Source organism: Notamacropus eugenii, chromosome 4, assembly GCF_028372415.1.
Source record: "Notamacropus eugenii isolate mMacEug1 chromosome 4, mMacEug1.pri_v2, whole genome shotgun sequence".
Taxonomy (NCBI): domain Eukaryota; kingdom Metazoa; phylum Chordata; class Mammalia; order Diprotodontia; family Macropodidae; genus Notamacropus; species Notamacropus eugenii.
Window position 1 is genome coordinate 271,570,008 of NC_092875.1, and position 19,771 is coordinate 271,589,778.

The 19,771-nt window shown below is 35.8% G+C and overlaps 1 protein-coding gene across 7 annotated transcripts in view; it reads right to left on the minus strand.

The window, feature by feature from the left end:
- ATP6V1H (ATPase H+ transporting V1 subunit H) overlaps positions 1-19,771 on the minus strand; it is a 119,882-nt gene that overhangs the window by 26,320 nt on the left and 73,791 nt on the right. For 6 of the 7 annotated variants that reach the window (XM_072604593.1, XM_072604587.1, XM_072604594.1 and 3 more), the window contains 2 exons: positions 13,863-13,964; positions 7,578-7,691 (listed from right to left, as the gene is read on the minus strand). In XM_072604593.1, coding sequence (XP_072460694.1) covers positions 7,578-7,691; positions 13,863-13,964 — 216 coding nt within the window. Of the gene's footprint in view, positions 1-4,879; positions 4,968-7,577; positions 7,692-13,862; positions 13,965-19,771 lie in introns of those variants that run through there. The other variant, XM_072604592.1, reaches the window with a different exon arrangement.

A 19,771-nucleotide genomic window follows, 5' to 3' on the forward strand; every position in this document is an offset into this window, starting at 1 on the left:
TAGTTTTAATATCAATATTCTACTGGTATTGTGTTCCCTTATTCATAGTCCAACACCTCCAGTGTCCACAGAATTAAGAATTAGTATAATTCTAAGGCAATGAAGAAGCACATAATGGGTGTTGAAAGGCTGCCACAGTGGAGAAAAGAATATTATCAATCAAATGTAGGACTGAAAAGATTAGACTGATCATGGGGCAAGAATGAAGGATAATTAACAGGCAGCCTATGAGCTCCAAAGGAATCCTCTCGGTATCAAGAGAAACTGGGGAAGGCCTCCAGAACACTGAGTGGATCTATTATAGAATGGCAAGGACAAGAGTTGCAGGGAATGCATAGGTATGATGGATTGCAATGTGTATCACTTGGGGGAGCACAACCATATGAATAAGATCCCAGAGACATCTGAATCCATAACTTTACCACTTGTATCACCCTTCCAAAAGTAACACTCACTGTTATATAAATAGGTATGCTTCACAACTCTTGAATGACAAAATTCCTGACTTGAAACATGACAATACCTATTCTTAACCATAAATAAATACAAACTCCTCTTTCAATTGTACTCATCTTCAAAAGAGAAAGACAGCATCACTTCTGTGCACTTGCCCTACAGTTGTTTGTATTTGGCTGATATTCATTTTATATGTATATATATATTTATATATATATATATAGGAATTGCTTAGGAAGCATGGGAAACCATAAAGGACTTCTCCAGCTGAACTTGCTAAAAGGGGATTTTTTTTTTCTTATTAAAAAAGAACTGGATAAAAACTAAATATAATCCCCATGACATCACCTGCAAAATCAGTACAAGAACAAGCAACTGATGTTCTTTTTTTCCCATTACTGACAGAAACAACGCCCTGGGCTCCTGGGAGAAGGTAGAATAGCTCATGCCCCAAAGGATTCTGAGTTTCAGTCCTTAACAAACAACTGTCACACTGGGGATCTGGAAAGGATGTAGAGTGAGAGTCACTAAGGATATCTAGTATACAGTGTGTGTTAATGTTGCATGTGTGCAGCCTGGTTGTTTTGGGGTGGGTTTTATGGTTTGGGTAAATAACTCTACCTCCCAAATATTCAAATCATACATCTTTTCTCCTAAATCCACTTTTAAAAATGCAACTAATGGCAAGTGATACAATGATATTTAAATTATATTAAGTAGCTAAGGAACTGCCTTCAGTACCTACATCTTCGTAGTAGTTTTTTTAATGGAATTTCAATTCAGGAATATTCTGATCAAAAAGTATCTCTCATAACAATAGATTTTCTCACTGCCTCTCTTAGGTTCTTTAAATTTTCAATAAAGGAAAGCTTGTTAACTTACATCCTTCTCCCAAAAACATCTTTTCTAAATGAGATGAAACACTTGGGTGTCTTAAAGAAATTAAGAAAATAACCCCAAATCAAAAGTCGATTTGGTTACCTTAATAAATAATAACTATTTTTATTTGCTCCATTAATTTTTATTTGTTCTATTTCAGAAATGACCTAAGGGCTGTTGTATAGCTATCAGTTATAGAAAAGCAGACTAAAAAGTTCATGAAACTAGATCACATGTGATCTGCCCTTCATATCAAAAAAGAAAAGGCAGTAAGTCTAGAATACATTATTTCCCATGTTCACTACTCCATAGTTCACCTTCTTGGTGTTCAAGTTATTCCTCATGCCTGGAATAACCTTCCACTTTCCCTCTACCACACCCATCCTTCAGAATGTAAATTCCTTAGGAGTAGGATTGGTCCTGTATTTGTTATCCCTAGCACCTAATAGTGTCTGACACATAATTGGTTTGCCATTTCCTTTTCTACTGGATTAGGACACACAGAGTAAATGACTTGCCCAAAGTCACAGAGCTAGTAACTATCAAGGATGGATTTGAACGCAGGTCTTCCTGACTCCATGTCCAGAGATCTATCCACTGAGCCACCTAGCTGCCTCATAGCCAACATATAATAGTAGTTAATAAATGTTTGTTGATTTATTCATTTCAGTTCTCTTTTCCAACTGGTCTTCCTTGTCTAGGCAAAAACAAGTCTTACTTTTGAACATTTTACTCCCCTTTTTATTGAACAGATTTTGTCTGGTATTCAACTGCACATCATAGTACGGTCTAAAATAAAACAATATCCTCAGCCTGGCATTTCAAGTCCTGAACAGCATGGATCTCACCTGTCTTTCTTGATTTATTTCATATTATTCCCTCTCCAGATGCTGTTTCAAACTTGCTTGCTAGCTACTTTCTCTACATGATATTCCAGTTCCCAGATCAAAGGTGATCTATAACTGAGATGCCTTCTTGCTTCCTTCAAAGCACAGCTCAATCTCCATCTCCAATGACACTTTTCCTACCCTAGCCCCACCACCACCACTTAGCACCTTCTCACTTTTGAAATAACATTATATATACTTAGTAAAATATTCCCTTATCTGTGTGCATCCCCCAGTAGAACATGAGCTCCTTGAAGGCAGGGATGATTTTTGTTTATCTTTGTATCCCCAGTACCAAGAAAGGGATTCTGATTTCATTGGATACAGGACTCATTCACAAAAGAGGAAACACCCTCTATAAATGCAGGTTGGCATCTTCTTAGCAGGCAGGTTAGTGGCACAGTGGATAGATGCTGGCTCTGGGGTCAGGAGGACCTGAGTTCAAGTCTGGCCTCAGATACTTCCTAGCTCTGTAATTCTAAGCAAGTCACTTAATCCTGTTTGCCTCAGTTTCCTCATCTGTGAAATGAGCTAGAGAAGGAAATGGCAAACTACTCTCGTACCTTTACCAAGAAAACCCCAAATGGGGCTATGAAAGGTCAGACACAACTGAAATGAATGAAGAACAACAAAATACACTTTGTAGTCTAGCCACAGTGAATCTTTAAAACCACTGACAACCAATTTCTCATTAATCCTGAAGGAGTTATGAGACAGAAAATAAGTTAAGAGAGAAAATGAAGGTGGCTATGCACAGGGTGCTGCTTTACACTAGTACAAGCAGTGATTTTCTGTTCAGTCTCATAATGTAATATGTAAGATATCTTAATATGTATAAACAAAAAAGTTAACCAATCTTCAAAAGGAACTTAATTTTCATGTGGAAAGAAGCATCAGAGTAAGAGTGATTTGAAAAATTTTTGACAGCTAGAAGTAGTATGCTTTATCTAAATGTGAATTGTTTTATAATTGTTAAGAACCAAGTTCATAACCTTTTCCCTTTTTAAATTAAAACATATGTGTAAACATACACTTTAGAGATACATGTAACTAGACTTTTAAAAGGACCATACACTAAAAGCTAATAGGAACAGCTTCCAAAAATTCTAAGCACATAAACAAGACCTAAGTTATTCTGGAAAACGTCAGAAACAAGGATTAGGTTATTAGAATTCAAACGGAACTGTTTTATCATTAGGATATTAGTGCTACGTTGAAAAACCTATAGTGCCTTTATTCAGATTCAAGTGTCATAATTTTACTCACTGTATGTGTTCTCCATGCTTACAAAATAACTAAAACATTAGAATCATAATCATGTAATCAATTGTGAAAAGGAATAAAAGACAAGGAGATAGAGAATTCTATATTTAGTTCTATTTCTTTTAACCTATATAATGAATATGTCTTCCTTTAATTACTATTACTTTAATTCTGTGGTTACTGACATGAAGAATGCCTCCTCAGGCCAGAGTGATTCAATTCAATTCAATTCAAACCAAACATTTATTAAACGCCTGTGCTAGGTGCTCCATGATAGATAAAAACAAGTCATTTGCCCACAAAAAAATTTATCTTCTACTTATATTCACAGTCTAACACTAGTCTGTAAGTTCTCAGTAGGTTCAGAAAATTTGAAGTTCTTTTTGGTATGCATATGAAACAAATTTTGTTATAGTCTATGTAGGGATAATTCCTATTCTAAGAACAAATAATTTGGGCTATTTTTATGCAGGGGCTAGTTGTTTCAGTAATTATTCATTCCTGGGGGTTGGGGGGAGAAAGATTGATTATATCTAAATAGCTCTAAATAGATAAGTTATAGAACAGTCCCACAGAACATTAATCCTTGATAAAGACATGGTGATGATAGAGAATTGTTAAAAGACATTAGTGTTCCAAAGTAGACAGTTTCATTTAATTAAGACTGTTACTGTTACTCAGTCCTGTCCAATTCTTCATAATCCCAACTGGAATTTTCTCAGCATAGATACTAGAGTGCTTTGCCATTTCCTTCCCCAACTCATTTTACAGATGAGGAACTGAGGGTTAAGTGACTTATCCAGGGTCACACAGCTAGGAAGTGTCTGAGGCCAGATTTGAACTCAGGAAGATAAGAGAAACTTCCTGAATCAAGGTCCAGTGTTCTATCCACTGACCCACCTACCTGACCTACACATATTAAGATAGACTAGTTGATTCTAGGCACTATATGGTTTTCTTGCCTAAAGATAACCAAGAGTCAGTGTGATTTTCCTGGAGTTTAAGTAAGCCTTCTTGGTGCCCCATTGTGCAGAAGCACATGACAGTCAATTTAATAGACATCTGCTGAGTCATCTGATGAATAACTACACCGAGAATGGGGTAGGAAAATTATCTGGTGGGAAAACAAGACAAAATTCACCTAATAATTTGCTTTAGTATATTCTTTCTCATGCTTAAATTTCTCTATATATATATTTCAATTTACCCACCTCTACTGGAGAATTCTGATGCCTGTAGAAAAATATGTACTGGACCAAAGTTCTTACCATTTATTATTGCACTTTGGTGGGGGGAAAAAAAAAAAACTAAAGAAAAATTCAAAACATACAGGTGATTCTTCAAGTAATCTATGTAATTAGAGTTCATTAATCATCCTCTACCTACAAAATTCAGTGTTTCTTTCCTGATGTCCTGAGCTTTCCATATGCACAGAATGTTGCTTCTGAATTATGAGCTGACTGATTAGATTTTAAAATCATTCTGTAGGAGAAAAATGATGAAATTTTATGATGTAAGATTATACAGTCTGGGTATATCTATCAATTCACTCTATAGTATGTTCTCATTTTGTATACTTTTCTATATGTAACGCATAAAGCTAATACTGTTCCAAAGATTAAGGGATAATAGTTATGCCATTGTGGTGAGATCAATAACCGTTCATCTCATTCACATGTGCTATGAATTGGGATCTGATCTGCTAATAACATCCTACACTTACTGTTTATAGAGGCTATTCCACCACAACTACCACCACCACCACCACCACCATCACCACCACCACCACCACCACCACCACCCCCATCACTATAGCCCCAAAACAAACAAAAAGAGCTTATCTGCAGTCCCTAATCCTCTTATGACTAAGGTCACAGTGTGGAATTCGGAGAAGGATCTTGGGGCCCTACCTGTTCCCAGCACTTCAAATTATTAAAATGATTCTTTAAAAACTCAGAAAACTGTCAGTGGCAGAACATAAATAACAGTATTTTGACAGATTATATAAACTCCTTCTATTACTTACCTCAATAGATATGGGAAACCTTAGACTTCAACTCCATAAACGAAACTCAAATGAACTGCCACCATATGCATAATGACACAATTTCAAAAGTACTTAAAATAAATTTGAAGTTTAAAGTCTATGTCAATAGTCAATGATCTATAATTCCGTCACTGCACTGACAGATTTCTACCCATCTAACAATTTAGTAGGTAAGTCTCAGAGGGCTGCCTTAGGTCCAGAGATGTTAAGGGATTTGGCCATGATCACCCAGCTCATTAAGTATCTAAGGGAAGAGTTGAACATGGATTTTCTTACTCCAAGTCCATAACTCTTTAGACTCCATGCCTCACAAGTCCACCTAAAGTTAAATATATTCTAGTTTTACTTTACCACCAACTATTGATTGTCTTGAGAAATGGAAGACACAAGTATAGATAATCTTAAATCATGAACAATTCACAAGTAGTCTGGATTTGCAATGAATGATTTTAAGTATATACTGGTAAGTATATAGGTATGTAATATAAATTCTGGGCATATAGACGTACATATATAATATAGATTTAGCCTATGGGTGTGTGTGTAATACACATGCAAACAAATACATACTGATAAGTGTATATGTAAAATAAGTTATAGGTGTGTATAAAAAACATACATAGACATATAAATAAGGTATGTATAATACAAACACACATGTGTGGACGTGGACACATACACACACACACACACACACACACACACACACACACACACAATTTCAATTTGGCTTGCACTAACCAAATCACAGACTTGCTAGTTGATGGCTGGAAGGAGGGGGCAAGACGGACAAGGAAGTACTAAGGTGGGGAGTGAAGAGAAACAATTTTAAGGTATACTTTCCAGAGATGAAACAATTCACCATAGATAAATATATATAGAAATAACTGAAAGCTAAATGTTAAAACTATGTTTTAATGCTAGACAGATGAAACCATTCCAGAATGTTCTCTACTTTGATTCTCTGCTTATATACTTCAAGGAGGGGTGTGGGGTAGGGGGGGTGTAGGAGAAAGAAGAAACCTATCTTGGCATAATTATTCACTTAGTAGTCATACCACAGATATTCCTGCATGGCAAGATTAAAATCCTTAATGTATAATTCAACAGTAGCCCCTACTGACTAGTCTACTATAACTATATATGGTACAGTGATAGCTTTTTTTTAATCTATTTCAATTCTATATTAATTCTTGCCTGTAGAAATGACAGCTCTGCTCAGTCTACACTAAATATATTTCACAATGGCAGGGTAAAAAATAAAAACAGCTCAGTGTGAACTCATATTTGCTTAAAAGGGGCAAGGTACAGAAATACTTTTGATAATTTGATACCACTTTGAAAACACTGACCATAAAAGAATACGGGCCAATGATGATACCCAGCCAAAAGACAAACAACTAGTCTACCTGCCCTCAGAAGAAGGTTTAGTAATATCAAGCTGCTAGTGATGTGTTTCATATACATTAAATTACAGAGAAAAGGGTCATAATTTTGTATAAAAATAAACTAGAAAAGGAAACAGGGAGAAGGCAGAAAATATCTACTACTGCCACACAGAGTACACATGCATATTTAATATACAATCTGAGTTATGACTAAATTTATTAAGTGTTTTATTAACATGTGTGAACTGATACAATAAATAATAGATACAGAAAGTAAAATGAAAGGTTTCAAATCTATGAAGTTTTTAAAAAACCATAAATAACTGGTATTTAACTGTGAAGCAATTTATATTTCACTCAATTCTTCAAAGTCAAAATTAAATTTATATTCCAAAAAGAGTTTTATCATTCAAAAGAGAAAGAATATTAATTGCTTTTGATGGTGGCAATGTGAATACATATTCTCAATTCATCTTAAAAAACCATTTATTACTTCATTTACACTAAATACATTTTTAGAACTTTAACCCAATACTAATACTTTAAAAGCTGTCATTCTTCAGGATATATAAATAAAGAATTTTCAGAACACAGAACGCAACACTTGCAATTTCAGACAGATATAGGAGAGGGAGAAAATAAAAAGCTGTCACATACCAGTTGTGAACCATTAACTTCTGCACAGCCAGAAGAGCATTATAGCGAACCTGCTGGTCCTCATGATGCATATGGTTCATTACCAGCTGCTTCCCACCAAGTTGTTCAATAACCCTGTGGAAGAGAGGAGAATTTGTGACGATAATGCAATTTATTTTCAACCCCTTGCTGTTAAGAAGTAAAAAGTTCAACTAGTTATAGATAGACATAAAGGGATTTTTTAAAAGTAAATTTAATACATTAGTAAACATACCAAAACTGTGTGTACTTGTATCTTGCATTTTTTTTTCTAAAACTGGAAGTATACATAATAGGTTTTAAAACTCTATTTTAGGCTCTAAGATGAAAGGTTTGTTATCTCCATCTTCTGCCATATCATATGTTGTGCATATGTGTATGTATATGTATATGCACGTGTGCATGATCAAGGAGGTTGGGTCTTGAAAGGAGGAACTTCAACAGGCAAGAGAGGAAGATGACAATCACAGATCCCCTTCTCATGGTGATTTAAGCTTTATGAAGCACTTTATATACAATTCTCATTTTATAAAAGACAGTTTATGTCCCTACTTTAAGATGAGGAAAGTAAAGACCAGGTATAACAGAATCTCCTATTTCAAAATGAAAGGATCACAGAGATGAGTATCTAGTTCACAGCCCTCACTTTACAGAGAAAGAAACTGAGGCTCACAGAAGTGACGCAACTTGCCCAAGATCATCCATACAGCAAGTGGCAGAGCTGAGACTTGAATGCAGGCCCTCCAATTCCAAACAGTGGCAAGACTAAAACACTAGAGCCTGTAGTTTGTGTTTTATTTTACTGGGGAATGAACAGCACTAAAACTTTCTGAGTAAAAGAAAGATATCCTCATACCAATATTGGAAAGCACATGCAGGAAGCCATGCAGGGGCCAGACTAGAAAGCTTCGGCACTGGCTGTACTGAGGGGCTGAGCACGGAAGCCCCTCACTTAGAGGAACCTAGTGACGTTGATCTGCTGGCACTTTGGTGAAACAACAGCACTGTGCCTTTCCATGGTCACCTGTGGAACCTGAGAAGGAAACGCTACCCTTTACCAGCCAGAGTGGATGCCACAGGCCTAACCCTATTCAAGATTGGTTTGAAGACTCATCCTTTCATATGAATCTACTACCCTAGAGTCTACTACTCTATTCCTCCCCAGGCACTGCAAAGGTGCTGAAGCCAAAGAGGGAGAATTATGAAGCTAACATGGAGGAAATCACAAGAGAAACAATAGAAAATTTCAATGATTACATGAAATTTGAAAACTTTTGTATAAACACTACCTCTTCCTGGTTTTCCTCTGTACCTGCCTAATTGTACCTCAGGTTCTTTGGAGGAGGTAGTCACCTAGAATATTGTGATTATAACAAGTGATTAAGGGATAAGGACATATTGCATGTTAAAAGGTTACCCTGGTTACTTTTTTAAATGTGAAAAGTTATGAGGTTTAGTTATTTTATTTGTCCTTGATAATTCGTGCAGCACTGCAACAAACAGAACTATCCCAAAGTGGCATAAGCAGTATTCTAAAAATGATGGATTCCTCTCTTTGAGGGTCCTTCAAGCAGAAGCTGGATGATTATTTGTTGGTATGTTATAGCAGGAATCCCTTTCACAGACACTGCTGATGTCCCTTCCAACTCTCAAATTCTATAAGTACAGTTTTGGGTAAGGTTATGGCAGAATATCCATTTAATGCTCTCTGGAGAATAGTTGCTGGTATGTGACTAGAGTTGCGGGACCAGGGAGGAAATGGGATGGGTAAATCTGCACATCTAGATTTGGGACTAAACTCTTTGGAAATAATTGAACCAAAAGAAGCTGATGACATCACCATGGAAAGTACATAAAGAGAAAAGAAGGTGCAGGAAAAACCTTTGAAGGTTTCCCACACTGTTAACAGCTTGAAGGAATAAGTTAAGGAGATATAACAAGAGAGGTAAGAAACACAGGAGAAAACAGGAAAGAGCAGTGTCAAAGAAGACAACTGAGTTAGTGGACGGTGCCAAATGCATGAAAAGTCAAGAAAAATGACAAATGAGAGAAAATGATCTTTGAGAAACTAATTTTAGAAGAAATATGGGTTGTGAAATCAGACTGCAAGAGAAGTGTGGTAGTGAAAAAAGTGAAACATCCAGAGAGTTTCCAGAGAGTACAATCTTCTTAGGTCAACAGTTTGGAGAGGAATAGTTTGAGATGATAATGAAGTCCAAGATATAAAGGAGGGCAAGGGGAAGGCAAGTGAGGTACAGTGGAAATGGAGGTTATTAAAGTTAAGAAGGTGGATTACATGAGAGTTCATCTTTTGAAAAGTAAGTAACTACCATGAACATTTAGGTACCCAAGTAAGTAGGATAAGGCAGGGGTAGCCAGGAAATCAATAATCCAGATACCAAACTCACTAAAGAAGGAAAGAACATGACCTGGAGGTCAACAGATAACAGCAATAAGAATGATGACAACATGATTGATATAGGCGAAGTTAAGTGAAAGGGTCCTTCCTGGGATCACTGCCTTGTCTATTTGCATAGTTCAATGAAACTATGAGTTATGCCATGCAGGGTTGGCCAAGAATGACAGGTCATAGTGAAGACTTACAACAAAAGGTAATCTGCTGGAGATACAAAGGACAAACCACTCCGGTATCTTTGCCAAGAAAATCTCACAGGCAATATTAAAATGAAAAAGTGATATGACGCTGAGAGTTAGGCCTCTCAAGTCAAAAGGTATCTAACACACTACTGGGGAAGAACATAGACAATTACAAATTATCTTCAATACTAATGAAGCAACTGGGCCAAAACCAAAAGTAAGGTCAGCTGTGGATGCCTATGGTGATGAAAGTAAAGTTCAATGCCACTTCTGTTTGACTGACTACACTAAAACCTTCAACTGTGTGGATCAAAACAAAATGTGGAAAGTCCTCAAAGAGATGGGAGTACCAGATTATTTCATTTATCTCCCGGGGAACCAGCATGAGGGCTGAGAAGAAACAATTAGAACTGAACATGGACCAAACGATTGGTTTAAGATTGGAAAAGGAGTATGACAAGACTGTATATTGTCACCTTATTTAACTCATACGCAGAGTACATAATATGAAATGCCAGGCTGAATAAACCAAAAGCGAAAATTAAGGTTGCCAAGAGATATCAATAATCTCAGATGTGCAGACAATATCACTCTGATGAAAGAAAGTGATGAAGAATTAAGAAGTCTCTAGACAGAGTATAAAAGCTAGCTTGAAACTTAACATCCAAAAAACTAGATCTTGGCAAGTGGTCCCATCACTTCCTGTCAAATAGAGGAGGAAATGGAAGTACTGTCAAGATTTTATATTCCAGGGTTCAAACATCAATGCACACTGAGACTCCAGAAACTTTCTCCTTGGAAGAAAAGCTATGGTAAATCTGGACAGCACACTAAAAAGCAGAGACATCACCTTGACAACAAAGTTCATAACAATCAAAGCTATGGTTTTTCCAGTAGCAAAGGCTGTGAGTTGAACTATGATGAAAGATAAGTGCCAAAGAATCGATGTTTTCAAAGTGTGCTACTGAATTAGATATAGTTTAGAGTAGCAATAAGAAATATAAGTTTATATGCCCAAAGGGCTACAAAAAGGTGCATGTAGCCTTTGACCAAGCAATACTGCTTCTGGGACTCTATCCCAGAGAGATCACAGAAATGGGAAAGGGTCCCACATATACAAAAATATTCATAGCAGCTCTCTTTGTGGTGGCGAAGAACTAGAAATTGAGAGGATGCCCATCAATTGGGGAATGGCTGAACAAGTTGTGGTAAATGAACGTAATGGAATACGATTGTGCTATAAGAAACTGATGCTGAGTGAAAGTAGTAGAACCAGGAGAACTTTGTACACAGCAACAACCACAATGCGGGAGGAATTTTTCTGGTAGACTTAATACCTTCATTGCAATGCAAGGACTTAAAAAATTCTCAATGGACTCAAGGCAAAATGCTTTCCACATCTAGAGAAAGAACTATGGAACTGGATCACAGAATGAAGCAGACCATTTTCTTTTGTATTATGTTTTGTTTTGTTTTATGGTTTTTCCCATTCATTTTAATTCCTCTATGCAGCATGACTAAGGTGAAAGTGTATTTAATAGGAATGTACATGTATAACCTATGTAAGACTGTATGCTGTCTCAGGGAGGGATAGGGAAAGGAGGGGAAAAACATATAAGATAGATGGAAGTGATTATCTAACACTGAAAACAAAATAATTTAATAAAAAAAAGTTGAAATGCAACAATAAAAAAAGAAAAGAAAATTAAAGATAAAAAATAAGTTTAGCAATCTTTAGTTTTAAAATTAAATTTAAATTTTTAAAAAATTTTAAAATTAAATTTAAATTTTTTAAAACAGAAAAGTTTAGCAAATAAAGGAGCAGGAAGTAGGAATTTACTGGCTATTCTATATTCTCTAATCATGAAGGAAAAAAGGAAATTAATTTATAAATAGGTTAAACTATAATTTAATGTAATATAATATAAAATGGAATTTAATATTATGACATTTGTATTGTAAAGTTCTGACTACCTTATAGAAAAAGTCAAAGGTTGGGGTAGAACCAGTTAACAACAAATTCAGAAAATATGAATTACATGTAATACATGTTGTTAAGGTTTCTAATGATAGCACCTAGTTCCCATTACTATTAAAGTATCCTTACTCAACAAGAACATTTTCACATATTTCTTTTAAATACAAAACTAATCTACTCAATAAGAAAGGTACAGAGAAAGAAGTGGTGAATTTGGAGACAGAAGATCTATATTCAAATCCTGATTTTGCCACCTGTGTGACCTTAGACAAGTCACTTAACCTAGAGGTGTCAAAATCAAAGCCTGTGGGCTGATAAGAATCAGATTAAAATGGAATTAGGAAATGTTTAACAAAATAAAAATTATGTTCACTTGTGGTATTCTAAGTCAATATGAAGAATACAGATACAGGATGAACATGTTTCTATTTGAATTTAACAACACTGGCTTAATCTCTCTGGGCCCCAGATGCTTATCTATAAGATAAGAAAATTGAATTCAATGATTTCTAAATTTCATTACAGCCCAAAATCCATAATCTTATGATCTACCAAACATGCATCTTGATCTCTGATCATCACCTTGTTCATTACAACTTTATCCTCTACAGCAGGACCTCAATTCTTTTGTGTGTTATGGACCGTTTGGCAATATGATGAAGTCTGTGACCCCTTCTGAGAACAATGTTTTTAAATGCATACAATGGAACATATTGGATTATAAAGGAAGCCAATAATATTCAAATATGGTTATCAAAATTTTTTTTTAATTCACAGATTTCAGGTTCAGAACCTGTTCTACAGACTCCTTGCCACAAACACGTATACCCTAGTCCAAACAATCAAAGCTAGTGTTTAAAGTTTTCTCCACTTTAACACCATCATACATTCTCCTATAAACTTATAGTTGCCTCCTTCTGCATTAAAGATTAGAAGTTTCTCACCCTCAAAAGTTTAGTATTTCACAAGTATAATTCAACCTAATTCATTTTCCTTGCCTCCCACTGTTTTCCTTTGATTACTCTGTCCCAAAAAAGTGATTATCCCCTCTGGCTTCTATGTTCCTTAACTGAAATAGTCTCCAAGATTCAACTAAGTTATTCAAATCGCCCTTGGAAAACCTCCTCTTCCCTGTGAAGTCTTCCCTAATTATGAGGCAGAACCTTCTCTGAAATATAATCCCTAAAATGAACAATTCATTAACCACCCTACAAATTCAAATCGTTTCACTTGTTTCTAACACTAGTTAAAAGAAATCAACAAAGGAACGGTCAGAGAGAAAAAAGAACATGATACAGTAATGTTGGGAAGGTCAAGAAACTGGAATGCCCAATAGCATCAAACACTGCAAAGAGACCAAGGACAATGAGAAATGAGAAAAGGCCACTAGAAGCAGAGACTTGCAGTCGTCCACCTTACTATAAGACTACAACATCAGATTACAAGCTCCCTCACAAAAGCGACCGTGTTGTTCTCCAAGTCTGTATTTTCAATGCCTAACAGCACAGTGCTTCACACACAGCAGGAACTTAATAAATATTTGCTCAACTGAAAGAGTCAGTCATGAGTAAAGGGTAAGGTAAATGGCCCTTCAAATATGAAGAAAAAATATTATTTTAAAGAAATAAAAGAGGGTCCAGTACATTAAAATAAAAATATTGATGGTAGGCATTTTTCAGATAGATGTTTACCGTTTGCCTCGTGGGTAATGTCGGACATATTCTCCCACATCGTGAGCAGCAACAGCTAAGACCTGCGGATCATCTGACACCTCCAGAAGTTTTGTCAAGATCCTAAAAAAAAAAAATAATATTTTGTAAATTTTTTTATTTATTTTAAATTTAAATACAAAATGAGAAAATAAAAAACACTGCCATGTACAGAACATAGGAGGATTCGATATAAAACAATAAATGTCCATTTCAAGGAAACCTATATACTATATATTGTTTGCAAAGCTCCCCAGCTTTTTTTCTTTGCTTCCTTGTAAATTTCCTTTTGTTCTCTGCTGTGCACTTTTTACTACCTGCCCCGCCCCCCCCACCAGTCTTAAGAAGGCTAGAATTAAGTGTGGAGATACACACACACACACACACACACACACACACACACGCACAACTCATACACATATATGTAAAACCATACTATGCTTATTTCCACTTATGTGTTTCTCTGAAAGTGGATAGCATCTTCCTTCAAAAGTTCATGTTTTTCCATGTTTTTTAAAATTAACCAGCTCATCATTTCCTATACCACAGCAATATTCCAAAACAATCACATTTGGCTTCATGGGTTTTATTTACACAAGAAAATTTTAATTTAAAATCATCAAAATTATCCTTTTTGCATTGTATGCGTAATGCTCTCTTATAATATAGTTTAAGATTTGATACTGCTGAATCTGTTTCCTTTACATCTTTTTTCCCTACTTTCTTTCAAGTTCCCAACCATTTGTTCTTCTATATGAATTTCACTATTTTTTTCTCAGTAAGATAACTTTTTAGCAATTTAATTGATATGGCATTGAATAAATAGATTAGTTAGGAAAAGCTTTTATTTTTTGAAATTATGTTGGCTTTACTTACCCATGAACAATACATATTACTTCAATTATTTAAATAAGACTTGATTTGTATAAAAAGTGTTTTACATTTATGTTCATATAGTTCCTGTGTCTGTTTTACCATGTATACTCTCAGGTGTTTTATATTGTCTAGTTATTTTAAATGGTCTAAAACATATTAACTTCAACTTTGAGATGTTAAAATTTGTCTCTACATGTAATTAGAAAAAACAAGATACTACTGTAAAAAATTACAGAGAAGGAAATGAAATACATGGTTCATCAAAAGACTAGGTCAATTGCTAGGTCTGTATCATAATGAGAAACAAAAAAGAAAAGGACCTATTTGTATAAAAATATTTATATCAGCTCTTTTTGTGGTGGCTAAGAACTGGTTGAAGGGATGAACAAGTTGTGGTATTCTAATGATGATGGAATACTATTGTGCTATAAAAAACGATGAGCAGGCAGATTTCAGAAAAACCTAGAAAGACTTACATGAACTGATGCTGAGTGAAGTGAGCAGAACCAGGAGAAGATTATACATAATAACAGCAATATTGTACAATAAAGAATTGCGAACAGCGAAGGACCACATGTCTAGGATACTGCCATGAAGGATCCTCTGATGACAATGGACAATGTCAATCTAGTTCCTCTCAGTACCAAGGGTTAAGATAATAACCTCAATGGTGCTGTTCAGACATGGTTCCTCTAAAAGCAACTGATACTAATTTAATGACTCTCAGGTAGTCAAGTCTTCAGCCTTAGGGAAGCCACTTCACATGGAAGGTGCTATTGTCTTTCTATCCCTAGCACCTACCCCAGTGAAGTCATGGCAAGCTCTTGATGAACGCTTGCTAATTTATTAATCAACTGAGCTAGCTTGGTCTCTTGTTCCAGAAGGTTTTTTACTTTTTTTGTAAATAGTATTTTACTTTTTCCAATTATGTATAAGGACAGTTTTTAACATTCTTTTTTTTATAAGACTTTGATTTTCAATTTTTTCTCCTTTCCCTTCCATCACCCCTCCCAAGATGGCAATCTGATATAGGTTATAAATGTCCAATCATGTAAACACATTTCCGCATTAGTCATGCTATGAAAGAAGAAACAAAACAAAAAGGAAAACCCACAAAAAACAAAATAAAAGCAAAAATAATATGATTCAATCTGCATTCATAATCCATCATTCTTTGTCTGGATCTGAATAGCATTTTCTACCATGAGCCTTTTGGAATTTCACTGTATTGCTGAGAAGAGATAAGTCAGTCATAGGTGATCATTATACAATGTTATTCTTACTGCTTACAATGTTCATTTAGCATCAGTTCATGTATGTCTTTCCAGGTTTTTCTGTCATCTGCCTGCTCATCATTTCTTCTAGCACAACAGTATTCCGTTACATTCATATGCCACAACTTGTTCAGCCATTCCCCAACTGATGGACATGCCCTCAATTTCCATTTCTCTGACATCACAAAAACAGGTGCTATAAATATTTTTGTATATGTACATTCTTTTCCCTTTTTTATGATCTCTTTGGGATACAGATCTAGTAGTGGTATTGCTGGATGAAAGAGTGCATTAGTTTGATTGTCCTTTGAGAAGAGTTCCAAACTACTTGCAAAAATAGTTGGATCAGTTCATACCTCCACCAACAATGCATTAGTGTTCCAAGTTTTCCATATCTCCAATATTTATCATTTTCCTTGTCTGTTACATATTAGTCAATCTGGTAAGTGTGAGGTGGTACCTCAGAGTTGTTTAATTTGGATTTCTTTTATCAATAGTGATTTAGAGTACTTTTTTTACACGATTATAGATAGCTTTAATTTCTTCATGTGGAAACTGCCTGTTCATATTGTTTGAATATTTATCAATTGGGGAATGACTTGTATTCTTACAAATTTGACTGGATTCTATGTGTATTAGAGAAATAAGGCCTTTATCAGAAACTCTGTCTGTAACAATTGTTTCCCATCTTTCTGCTTTCCTTCTAATCTTGACTGCATTGGTTTTGATTGTGCAAACCTTTTTTAATTTAATGTAACTAAAATTATCCATTTTGCATTTGATAATCTTTCCTATCTTGTTTGGTCATAAATTCTTCCCTTCTTCTCTTTCCTTCTCTCACTGGTAAACTATTCCTTACTCTTCTAGAAATCTGCTTATGGTATCACTCTTTATGTCTGAATCATGAGCCCATTTTGACCTTATCTTGGTATACAGTATGAGATGTTGGTCTATGCCTAGTTCATGCCATACCATTTTCCAGTTTTCCCAGCAGTTTTTCTCAAATAGTGATTTGTTATCCTGGAAAGTAGAGTCTTTGGCTTTATTAAATAGTAGAATATTATAATCATTTACTACTGTGTCTTGGGTACCTAATCTATTTCACTGATCTACCACTCTATTTCTCAGCCAGTACAAAACAGTTTTGATGATTACTGCTTTGTAATACAGTTTTAGATCTGATATGGCTAGGACAACTTCCTTTGCATTTTTTTCATTAATTTCCTTGATATTCTTGACCTTTAGTTCTTCCAGATGAATTGTCATTTTTTCTAGCTCTATGAAATAATTTTTTGGTAGTTTGGTTGGTATGTCACTGGATAAATTAATTTAGGTAGAATTGTCATTTTTATCATAGCTTGGCCTACCCATCCATTAGCAATTGATATTTTTCCAGGTGTTTAGATTTGACTGTATTTCTGTGAAAAGTGTTTTATTATTGTGTTTAAATAGTTCCTGGGTCTGTCCCAGCAAGGTGACTCCCAAATATTTTCTGTGGTCTACATTGATTTTAAATGGAATTTCTCTCTCTTCTTGCTGAGCTCTGCTGGTAACATACAGAAATGCTGATGATTTATGTGGATTTATTTTATATCCTGCAACTTTGTTAAAGTTGTTAATTACTTCAAGTAGTTTTAGTTGTTTCTCTAGGATTCTCTAAGTAATACCATCACATCATCTGCACAGCCATAGTTGTTTCCTTACTGCCTATTCTAATTCTTTTCACTTCCTTTTCTTCTCTTGATTTTTTGCTTATTTTTTCAAGTTGAACTCTACTCCTGGGGTATAGGTGGCACTGTCCCAAGCTTCTTGATCTGGGGGCCAAGGGCCTGGTCACTGGCTTTCTGCATCAGGGCCTCTGGGGATGATGGCTTGCCCACTGCACTAGGGTGCCCTGAATCCCTAGGCTGGCAGTCTGCCTGCTGCTCTGGGGCTGAAGGCCTCACAGCTGATCTGCTGGGTCACTGGCCTGCTAAGCCAGAATTGTGGAGCCTCAGTTGATGATCTGTGCTGTGACTAAGAGCCTCCCACTGGCTTGGCCAGGCACCACCTCTGCTGGGCTGCACTCCCCTTTTACCCAAGTAAGACAGACCTTTCCTAAAGTCCTTCTAAGTTATCTTGGGCTATAAAATTAATTCACTTCATCTTTTTGTGGATTCTGTCAGTCCAGAATTCTTCTAGAGGCTTGATTTAATGTTGTTTCTGAGGAAAACCGGGGAGAGTTCAGGCAACTTCCTGGCCTCTCTCTCGGCCATCTTGGCTCTGCCCCCAGGAGGCTCTTTCCATTAGTATTTAGGAGACACCAGTATCTCTGCAGTCCCTGGGCTTTGTCAAGGTTTTGGTATTCATTAGTCTCCAACTGGATAAATGTATCTAAAAAGCCAAGCAAGAGTGCCAAATCTCCCTTTGGTATAGAATGGACTGACAATGTTCTTCATACAGTGCCATAATGCGTATTTCAAGACTACAAATAGTCGGTGGCCATTATGTAGATTTCTTTTCAACTGAAGAATCTCATAAAGAATGACAAATTTCTTGGTATCTTCAGACTTTAGGACGACAATGACTGTACAGAGGTCTATATAAAGATAAGCTCAGGCATAGCAGAAACAGCATGGGGCCTGAGTTCAAATCCAGCCTGAGACACTTACTGTGTCTGTGTGACCAAGCACTTAGCCCTGTTATTACTACTGTCGTTGCTGCTGTTGGCATTATTACTATTACTGTTGTTTGTTATTGTAATTACTATTATCATTAGACATAGGGAAGTGGATTTCAGAGTGAGAAAGCCCCCCACAAACCTGTACCTAACAGAAGCTAGGATTAGGACCCTAACTTCCTAGGTTCACTGATGGAGAGAAGAGGGCTGGGTGCTAGTAGAGAAGATAAGATGGGACTGCTAACTACCTTACTTGTATGGATGATTTCATCAAACATTATTATTTACCAAGACAGTACTTGGCACTCAGTGCTAAGAGAAGAATATGACCTTGACCTTGTTGTAGTCTTTTTCAATGTATTTTTTTTCCAATTAACAAAAATCTGATTGCTTCCTTAGAAAACTGCCTTTCTATAGCCTCTGCCCATTTGCTATTTGAGAAATGTCCCTTATTTTTATAAATTTTAATCTGTTCCTTGTATATCCTGAAAATGAGACCATTATCAAAGAAACTTGCTACAGAGATTTCTCTTCACCCTCAATTTTCTATTTCCATTATCGTTTTAGCTGTGTTGGTTTAGTCGGTACAAAAACTTTGATTAACCAAAATTGCCCACTTTCTCTTCTGTGATACTCTCTATCATGTAAAATAAGTATATGTAAAGTAATTTCTTCCTTTGTCCTCTACGAAATCAGCGTTTCTGTAGAAGTCTTGGTAAATGGTACAAAACGCTGATCTAAACCTAAATGCTGTCACACTTACTTGTGGTTTTCCCAGACATTCTAGCAGAGGCCAGATCTCTTCAACAGAGATCCTGGCTCCAAGGGCAGTTTCTCATCTACTATACCATACTGCCTCTCAATATCTTTGTTTTGCAAAAATGGAGCTCTTGCTTTAAGATCTTTGGTATCAACAAGTAAGCAATATTTAGTTGGATAAATATTTAACATAATTCAGATACTTTTATGTCAAATTAAGGTAAGAAAAAGAAAAGAAGGGCAGACTAATAAGTATATGTAAAACTTAGCAAGCAGAGCCTTGATGTAAATAAATGTCAAGAGTAAAAGGTAATATTTTCATT